This window comes from Neoarthrinium moseri (genome assembly GCF_022829205.1).
Source record: "Neoarthrinium moseri strain CBS 164.80 chromosome Unknown scaffold32_Wmoseri_CBS_16480, whole genome shotgun sequence".
Classification (NCBI taxonomy): domain Eukaryota; kingdom Fungi; phylum Ascomycota; class Sordariomycetes; order Amphisphaeriales; family Apiosporaceae; genus Neoarthrinium; species Neoarthrinium moseri.
In genome coordinates, this window is record NW_026055146.1 from 97,353 (window position 1) to 107,237 (window position 9,885).

At 56.9% G+C, this 9,885-nt stretch overlaps 3 protein-coding genes across 3 annotated transcripts; 2 read left to right on the forward strand and 1 right to left on the reverse strand.

The window, feature by feature from the left end:
• Positions 1-2,287: 2,287 nt before the first annotated feature.
• On the forward strand, positions 2,288-5,150 carry JN550_007941 (uncharacterized protein; the record flags this gene model as incomplete). Its single annotated transcript, XM_049319847.1, has 5 exons — positions 2,288-2,795; positions 3,018-3,928; positions 3,979-4,554; positions 4,674-4,879; positions 4,928-5,150. 5 exons carry the CDS (start codon positions 2,288-2,290, stop codon positions 5,148-5,150), a joined length of 2,424 nt encoding a protein of 807 aa, XP_049170008.1.
• A 1,220-nt stretch (positions 5,151-6,370) lies between these two features.
• Positions 6,371-8,304, forward strand: JN550_007942 (uncharacterized protein; the record flags this gene model as incomplete). Its single annotated transcript, XM_049319848.1, has 7 exons — positions 6,371-6,451; positions 6,523-6,566; positions 6,871-6,986; positions 7,050-7,335; positions 7,464-7,528; positions 7,588-7,759; positions 7,866-8,304. The coding sequence occupies 7 exons, from the start codon at positions 6,371-6,373 to the stop codon at positions 8,302-8,304; spliced, it is 1,203 nt and encodes a 400-aa protein (XP_049170009.1).
• A 1,218-nt stretch (positions 8,305-9,522) lies between these two features.
• JN550_007943 (uncharacterized protein) lies at positions 9,523-9,885 on the reverse strand (the record flags this gene model as incomplete). The annotated part of the gene is made up of 1 exon (XM_049319849.1): positions 9,523-9,885. One exon carries the CDS (start codon positions 9,883-9,885, stop codon positions 9,523-9,525), a length of 363 nt encoding a protein of 120 aa, XP_049170010.1.

Below are 9,885 nucleotides of genomic sequence, written 5' to 3' on the forward strand. Positions count from 1 at the left end.
CTTGTGTTTCAACTGTTATTCCATGTCCATATTCTTATTCTCACTTGTCTTTCTTTTGGCAACCCTTGCGATTTATCTGTGCCACCATCAATTAACTACTCGTATGACGAGATGCCAACAGGTTCATCCTCTGCTCCAACGACGTGCATCGCACCAATCAAGATTTCTGTGCAGTTTTCAGCTTTCGCTTGAGCCCAGCAGAGACTTCTTGCTCTTCACAGAAGTAATGTCACGGCCCTGCGTGCTACAAAAGGCAGTGCTCATGTATGCGGTTCAAAATTAATGTAGTAATAGCCTAAAGATCTAATGCGCTTGTGCATAGGTACCCTTTTAAAAGTAGGGTATTCTGCCACCACACCTAGCGCCAACATTCACCTGGCCACATCGCCTGACCGCTCACCGTTACAAGTAATCGCAGATGAACTCTTCACATGCGCTCACCATTAATTTCTGCAGGGGTACCGCCGACTAATCAACGTTGTGTATCAGCCAGAAATCAGCAAGAGCCAGCGGCAATCCAGTGTGAGTGTAATTAATGTGGAGAGTTCTCTGGTAGCTAACAGCACAAGCGATAGACAACCCTCGTGCTCCCATAGAGGCTAGAAGCCGGCCAAATCTCAAGATAAAACAAAGTGAGTCCTATAGTCAGTTGCCTCTTATACCGTGGTGGGTTAAAAGGATTAAAATAAAAACTCCCACCCGAAAAGCTATAGACGGATGGAGTGTTTGTTCGATAACAAAAAGAGAACTTAGCATCTGCTGGTTTCGATCCAGCGTCCTCCGGGTTATGAGCCCGGCGCGCTTCCGCTGCGCCAAGATGCTTTTAGCAGTTCTGGGCTGATATTCATTTGACGGCTTATCGGAACTTATATCACATAGTTTGAAAGAGGCGGACGACACCGATGTTTTCCCGCTTGACTAAGTGGATAGTTTCGCAGGACCTCACGAATGAATGGATGACCAATGATTCTGCATCTTCTACCAGGCTTACGAAATAAAATCATTATTGATCATGGGAACCGATGGAGTTTTTTCTCTGCGTGTCAGCTTCTTGGAGTTAGGTTATTCACGAATTGGACAGTCTAAGGTATATAGTGCACAACTCTGACGAGCTCGTGATTTGGAGACAGGCAAATGCAATTAAGCGTGATACTGCGTAGCTCCCCACGAAGACAAAGGAGAGAATACCACGATTTCAATTCAAAGAGGCAGCAGAGCAAGCAATGTGGTGGTACTTTCCAATCTATCTTCATAACGAATTTCTGTAAGTCGGTCTCACTCGCTCCAATGCGACTATATCAGAAGCAGAAACCATGGGTCGGCTCAACTGTGGATGGGACAATCTAGGACATGCGTGATATGAATCACAGCAAAGGCAGACTGACATGATATGTCTAGTTCTGGGTTTAACCAGACCGGAAAGCACCAGTGGTGATCACAAATACTCTGATTGATGGAATGGCTAGTCTAGTCCTATCTTCTTATACTAGCGATGGAAACAAAGACAAGTACGGTCGAGGTCTCGTCTCATCCTATATCACCAAGTCTATTACGCTGCAGTATCGGGTTGGCTAATCCGTCTAGTCCAGTGACCTCGTGTCTGTGAGCGCTGGCAACCGTTCGTATAGCTGAGTCGAATGAGCTGATTAGTGCCTTATATATGCTTATTTCGCGGCAACGACTGACATCAGATTATGTATTTGACCAAACCTAGGTATCTGGCGTGCTTTGCACCCTGCTTATGATAAATGCAGCAGCAGAGTAGCGCTATAGGCGAACGTGATTGGGCAGCTGTGGACCAGGTTAGGCGATAGGCGCTGGGTCCACAAGAGCTCTTCGGCCTGGTTTCAGCGCGGGCGCAGGGGCGGCGGCGCCGACTCGTCGCTGGAAGCTCACCCCAGTCCCCAGAACTCCCCGGCGTCATATTGCACGCACCTTGTTTGTACTCCCTTCATCACGAGTCGCTTCGAGTGCGAGTACGGTGTCATTGATCGCTCGCAAAACCACCCATTGTGCATCTGTCGGCGTCGTATAGTACACCACGCGTGTTGCTTCGTCAGTTGCTGTTGGCGGCTGCAGCGTCCAAGACCCCTCCGGACAGCTCGATATCGTCATTGCGAACTGCATTACGACGCATAGGCAGCCAGCATAAGCGCACCCACATCACAACTGCCGCGCCCAGTCTCGGTCTACTGCGATACCTAGGTAGCTGTCTACAAAACATCGGCTGTGGTTCGGGTCGCTATTGATACCCGAGGACTATCAAACCTCCTTCAGGCCTGCCATTATGTCGCTCTTTGGCACATCGCCGCCCGAAGACACGCCGTCGCGCGGCGACTCTGCCATGGGCCGGTCGACCAATTCCCTCTTCGACGACGAGGGGCCAATGACCCGGTCGAGCACGACCAACCTCTTCAACGACGACGACGACCTGTCCGGCAGCGGTGCAGCGTCGCCGTGGGACCTGCCCACGCCGCGCAAGCCGCAATCGCGCGCCGAGCTGATCCGCGGCCTGCTCGCCGGCGCCGAGGTGCCCGAGAGCTATGTGGAAGCCTTCGACCACGCGCTGCGCGAGGACGGCCGAGGCGGCAGGGTCTCGCCGGCCGGCATATCCAAGACGCTGGCCGCGGCCAAGCTCGATGCCGACAGCCAGGCCCGCATCATGAGCATCCTGGCGCCCGGCGGCGAGGAGGCGGAGCTTACGCGGGACGCCTTCAGCGTGCTGTTGGCGCTTGTCGGGCTGGCGCAGGAGGGCGAGACGATCAGCCTGGATGGGGTTGACGAGAGGAGACGAAGTAAGTCCGATTCACAGCTGTGCCTATAATATTGCACGAATCCCGCCGTCGTATGCGACCCCATTGGTCCCCATGTTCCGATGGGGCTCTTATCGCAGGCCGAAGCACAGGACAAGCACATCAGCTATGGCCCATGGCCCATGGGCGACAAGCGGGTCCCGTGACGCTATCGCCGTAAATTGTCATGTAATACCTTCGCGATAGATACTCACCAACCGACAGATCTCCCGCAGCCGCAGCTGTCCAACCTCCCCAAGAAGATCGAGCAGCCGGCCTTTGACGCCTCCGAGCTTGCCGCCAAGCCCCCGCAGGCGCCCGAGACCCCGAGAAAGAACTCGCCGCCGCGGCCTGCCCAGCGAGCACGGAAGCCCTCCATGAACGACCCCGAAGACGACCCCTGGAACACCCCGGACCTGCACAGGAACCACAACCACGCCAATGTGCCGCGCCCGAGCGCCAACCGGCCCGTGAACGGCCACAGCTACGCGAGCTTCGGTTCTCCCGACCTGCACGAGCGGACGACGTCCAACTTCACCACCACCTCTGTGGGATCCGCCGCACCTTCCGGCCGCCAGTCCGCTGCGTCCGGCGCCGTGCCCGAGAGCCCTGCCGGCGGCTGGAACTACTTCGATGGTGCCAACACGAATCCGGACCAAGGCTTTGGTGTCGCGCCCTCGAATCAACCCACGAGCCCGTTCGGCGGAGCCCCGGGCGGAAGCCGAGAGCCTGGCGCAAACCCGCCTGCCAACACCCACTCGCGTACCATTAGTGGTAGTCGGATAGGGACCGGCGGCGAGGAGAACATTCTGGTTACACTGATGCCGGAGAAGGAGGGCATGTTCATGTTCCAGCATCATAACTACGAGGTTGCCAGTTCACGCCGCGGGAGCAAGGTCATTAGGCGATACAGCGACTTTGTCTGGCTGCTGGACTGCCTGCACAAGCGGTATCCGTTCCGTGTGCTGCCCCTGTTGCCACCCAAGAGGGTCGCTCTCAACGGGAACCACCTCAGCAATGACGGGGGTTTCATTGAGAAGCGGAGACGTGGTCTGGCCCGGTTCCTGACTGCTGTCGTCCGGCATCCGATTCTGGGGCAGGAGCAGCTGGTAGTCATGTTTTTGACCGTGCCAACGGTAAGTAAAAACCAAATCAACGCCATAGTCACGAGGCTCACCATGGTCAGGAAATCGCCGTGTGGCGCAAGCAAGCCACTATATCCGTGCAGGACGAGTTCGCAGGCCGAGCCCTTCCCCCGGGCTTGGAGGACTCACTGCCCATTGGACCTCTCGATGAGCTATTTGACCGCACGAGGTCCGGTGTTCGCAGATCCGCCGAGCTGTATATCAGCGTCTGCAATCTCATGGATCGTCTGGCGAAACGGTCCGAGGGCGTAGCGGCTGACCACGCGCGCATGGCCGTCGCCCTCGCTTCTCTGACGGAAACAAGCAAGGATACCTACGCGACCGACACGAACGACGTACCGCTCCTCAACGACGGCTTGGTCGCCATGTCCAAGCGCCTGAAGACGGCACAGAGCCTGCTCGAAGACGAGAGCAAGGCCTGGGAGGCGGGCGTGTTGGAAGACCTGAAGAGGCAGCGCGACGCCCTGGTATCGGTGAGGGAAATGTTCGACCGCCGGGAACGACTGGACAAGGACAACATACCGTCCCTGGAGCGGCGCATTCAGAACAACGAGACCAAGCTCGCGAGCCTGCGAGCCAAACCGGACGGACTGGTCAAGCCCGGAGAGATTGAGCGGGTGGTGGAGAACATTATCAAGGCAAGTATACCTCTCTACGCATCGGGCTTCTCCCTGGAGCGGCCGAGGCTCCGTTGGATATTTCTGCTATGTGATCCCACTAACACCCGAGAAAACAGGACAAGGAAAGCATAGTCACGCAGCACAACCGCTCCGTCTTCGTCCGCGAGTGTGTCCGGGACGAGCTCATCTACTTCCAGCAGACGCAATACAACGTCAGCCGGTGGAACCAGGACTGGGCGCAGGAGCGAGTCAAGTACGCCGAGATGCTGTCTGACAACTGGCGCCGCCTGCTCGATGAGCTGGAGGGGATGCCGCTTGGGGAGTAGAGTTCTCGTAGCAGCTGTTCTGGTGTGCGTGGTGGTGGTCGTAGCCCGACAGACCGGTCCGCCTCCTACTCCTCATCGGGCTCGTCTACTATCTCTGCTGGGCGTGGCGGGCCTGGTGGGCTGGATGGTGTATCTGCCGAGGGAGATGTGGACGGCAACGCCCCAGAGGACGGGTTGGCCAAGAAGATTGACGCAACCAAGGCCAGGAGAGTACTACTGGGGCGTGCCGTGTGCTCTGAGGACCTTGGATCGGGAGGGTGGTTTTGATCCCTTGGACCTGGTGTGGAGAATCTGGAAAGGAGTCGAAATGTCAAGGGAGGGGGGTATAGTCCGATAGGTGCTGCGTTTGGGTTGAAATACCCATCCGCAGACTGTCTTTTGTATTGGTTTTGGTTTTGGTTTTGGTTTTGGTGGTTCTGTTACACCCATTTGCTTTTGTTCTGTGCCAGACGAATTGTTTAAACCTGGGGTGGCATACCCACCTGCATAGTGCATATTGCTCTGCGTTCATCGGGGGAAACACATGTGGTTGACCCGGGAGGATGGGTTCAACGAGTCGTGTGTGGACGTATACGTGTGAGAGGAAATTGGAGCTGCGATACCCTTTCAATGCAATATACTCTGACATTACCCTCCTTTCTCCATTCCGCAATTGTCAATGTGGTCGATTCCAGCTTGAGTGTTTTGCAATGCGCTTTGCGGCAACTCAACGACGACGACGACGACTTCGGCATTCCAGCAATTAAGTTACTTGTAACTACACACTGAAATCGACATACCTAGCTAGGTTAACTGTTTACATAGTCACACTCAAGTACGTGACCAAGTTAGATAAGTGCCTTGACTTTACTGGTTTGTTACTCAGGTATCGTCGTCGACGACGACAACCACCACCACGACCACCGGCGCCAAGCCACGCCACAGGCAACCCCCCAGGTCCAACGTCGACCCCACCAAAGGCAGCGACCCGTGGAGCGCGAGATACACTCAACCCCCACCAACGGGGCACTACCAACTTCAGCCCTGCGAACGCCCAGCTCGTTCTCAACGACCGCGACCATCTTCCTCGCTCCCTCCTCCACCCCGACGGTGCCAGGACCTCCCTCCTCTCTTCAGCAGACCGCGAGAAGCTGCTGCCGTGACCACGCAGGCCGACCCCGAACGCCGATTCCCCCCGCTGTATCCATCTCCTGCCGTAGCGAGCGTCCTCCTTCTCGGCTCGGCTTGCGGTCCCATCCCACGACGTCATCGCCCAGGTGCTCATTCTCGCGACAACCCACCCCGGATACCACTGGTGAACGGGAAGGAGCAGCACCAGAAGGAGCCGGTGCTAGACTTGCCGTAAGCCTGGTCACCACCAACGCCCGGCCTCACCTGCGAAACCCACGGCGGCCCCCGCCCCCTCGCCAGTGGCAGAGACAGATCCAAGCCCCCATCAGAGGTTAGAAGAGCATCTTCACCGACAGCATCTTCACCCTACCGCCGCGATGCCGCTGTCGTCGGCTCAGAAAGCCCTGGTCGACCGGTTCGCCGCTAGGACCGGCGCCGACAAGAAGAAGGCCGAGAGGGTAAGTGTCGGCCTCCGTCCCTCTACACCGTTGCGGGCCGAAGCACAGGTGCTGATATTGTGCCTCCCCAGTTTCTTAAGAATGCCAATTTCGACTTCGATGCCGCCATCAGAGCGTAAGTGGTGCTTTCTCCTCCGCATGTTGATTGCAACGGGTCGCCGGCGCCTCATCTCAGGACCGGCTAGGTGTCCGGTTTGGTATTCGGTCTTTCGGTCGTGTCGATTTAGAGACCAAGTGGCTTGAGGATACCCCATGGACCCGGTCTGCCATACACCAATTAGCTGGCATGGACTCAGAGTGCGTGTGCCGAGTCTGCTCTCTGCTGTCTGTTGCGTGCCGCCTTCAGGGGAGAGCTCGAGTGAGGAGTGAGGGTGTATATGACCCGTTCCACGGCCTGCCGGGGTGAATGTTCATCACAGGGGAGAGCGCCGTGTCAGGGTCCGGATCTCCTGGGAAGACGTACATCGTGAGGCTGCGGACCTGCCAGTCGCCAGCAGTCGAAACGTCGCGGGTCTTCAGAACCTCTGGTCGGCCAGTCACCTCGCTTTGTTGTGATTCACCGGACGGTGCCCTCAAAACCTCACGATCCTCGCTCCAGGCACCGCTCCCGTTCAACTCTGCATCACATTCTTTTGTGTTCCCTCATCAGAATCCGTCTTCGTCACCACCGCCATCCCAGGCCCACCAAGCACCATGTCTGGCCAGGGAAACCAGGGACACCCGGGAAACCAGAGAATGCCCGGTGTGCAAGTCTTCTACCGCGGCAGCTTCACCCCCAACGAGGAAGACTGGCAGCAGAACTTGAAGACAAATCTGTCGGAGCCCTATGCGAGCACTGCGTCCCATCTGGACAATCTCCCTGACCCCAGACCCCGACTTGTCCAGTGCGTCAAGCTCCTGCATACCCAGCATGGACCCGTCGCACCCCCTTTGTTATTTGCTGATTTGATGATTTCTTGACCACCCAACACGCAAACGGATCTGCCCCGGCTGACGCTCTCTATACATACAGTTTCAATGCTCCAGCTGTCAACGTGTCTGAGACTGCTCTCAAAAACCAGTTTGAGTCCCTCAGAAGTAATATCTTCCCCCAGTTATATACACATGTGGTCAACGCCAGACTCACACATACGCAGATCCTTCCGAAGACCCGGTTGACACCATCGGCACCAATGGCTCCATGGAGTACCTCTCGTCTCTCGGCATCAACTTCGAGGACGCCTCCATGTTCGTCGCCTTGTGGGTTCTCGAGTCGCGTATTGGCGAGCTGAAGAAGGATGACTTTGTCCGAGCTTGGAAGAAATTCGGGTACGTGAGCAACATCCTTGCTATCTCCTCTCTCACCTCCTGTCTCTTGTTATCCCCGGGGTGGCACGTGGATCTGCCAGACTGACCGCTCTCTCTATCTGTACAGAGTCCAACCCAAACTCGAGGACCAGCAGACGCACATGGCGGTCCAGACCAAGTTCCTGGCCTACCAGATGCCTCTGTTCAGGGACGTGTACCGCCATGCCTTCGTTGCCGGCAAGGAACCCGATGCGCGAGCTCTCCCGGTGGAGGCCGCCATCACGTTCTGGGAGGTCATCTTCAAGGACCCTGGCCTGCCGTGGGTGGGCAAGCAGACCGGCATCAACTGGTTGTCGCTGTGGATCTCCTTCCTCAAGGAGAAGTGGACCCGCACCGTGAGCAAGGACATGTGGAACATGACGCTGGAGTTTGCCCTCAAGAGCCGCGACGACGAGACTCTATCGTTCTGGAGCGAGGACGGCGCCTGGCCCGGCGTCATCGACGACTTTGTCGCCTGGTACCGCGAGAAGCGGGCCAGCGGCACTGCTATGGACGTGGACTCTTAGGGATTGGCCTCGTCCACTTGGCCTTACGATTATTAAGTAGCAGTGACGTTTGGCTGGCGCGGCGCGGCGCGGCGCGGTATCTTGTCCGTTTGACATGCCAGCCTTGGCAAGAACCTTGCGGACAGGATACGAGGAGCGGAACGACATGTGCACAAGAGAAGCACATGAATCATGGATATGGATATGGATACGCGAGCACAATGACTGGCTGGCAGGAAGGCAAGCATACCTGCTCTTTTGCAAGGCGACATAGGGAACATGGTACCAGACTGCCGACAAGACAGTCTCTCTGTATCTGACGATCGCGTCTTCCGCGGCCAGAGCTTGCTGCATGGATGGAAGCATGAACTTCAGTAACCAGGTCGGCAAGACTAGATTAGACACTGAAGCCCGCGAGAAGGATGGGCGATAAATCAAGGACGGCCCGCTGCATCACGAATGAACCCGCTCGACCTCTATCTGCCGTGACTTGAACACGTGATGCTAAACTTCTGTACATCGCGGTAGATGGCGCGTCTCGCTTTGTTGTTGTGGACAAGACAGTCTTTCGCTATTCCCGCTCTGCAATCCCGCAACATGGGTCCGTGGAGAATGACGCCGTGGGCTCGGGGAGGAGAGTGGAATCTCTACGCGTCGGAACCGCACCTCCCCCTTCCCTGTCGGCCCTGCCAAGCCCATCTACGGACAGTAAGACTAGGTATGCAGCCCGACGCCAAATGAATGTTGCCGCGTTTGCTAGAGCTGAGGGGGAACGGTTTCGTGACCAGCGGCTGATACCACTGGGACATATTTCGATAAGACTCCCACGCGCCCTCACTCTCACGTAGTAGATGCAGCAGGCGTGACAGATATATCTCTGGAAATTCTACTTTGCAGTTCATGGAGGTAATTTCCCTCGAATGCTGATGCCTTGCGGCTTCTGTCCGCCCAGCGCTATGCCCCCGAGGCCCGTTCCGGGTCTTCAGCAGCTGCCAATTGCTGTAGTGTACAAGGCCGACCCTCCTGTATCATACACCACCGCGCTGGATTCTTCCCCTCTCCTCTCCTCTGTATGTATGTATATAGTACACGTTCCCATGTCAATGCTCGGCCTCGAGGACTTGTCCCACAAGGTCCGGTGTCTGTGAACCATGTCGATGATTCCCCATCTCCGTCACCAGTCCCTCTATCCTATGTAACCAACACGAAAAAGCCCCCCTCCTCCTCCTCACACGCCTCTCACCAGCCCTCGGGGCCCCTCGCGCCGTCGGCGCCGAACTTGCTGAGGGTGGTGAGCTTGCCGTCGCCGAGCTTGACGCTCGAGTAGCGGATCATGCGGGGGTCGTTGGCCAGGACGCGGCGGACGGCCTCCTGGGTGGCGATGGAGGCGTCGAAGCGCAGGGCAAAGTAGTGGCCCGTCTTGTGGCGCATCTGGTGGACCGACGTCGGCTTGGGCAGGCTGAAGACGCCCCAGTTGCTGACGCCGCGGATCACGCCGCGCTGCTGCAGGATCAGGTTGCCGGCGGCCATGACGATTCTGTTGGACGGCGAGGAGCCAAGGGTCAGCCTCGGGGTTCTGGAATCTCCTCCTGACGTGCACAT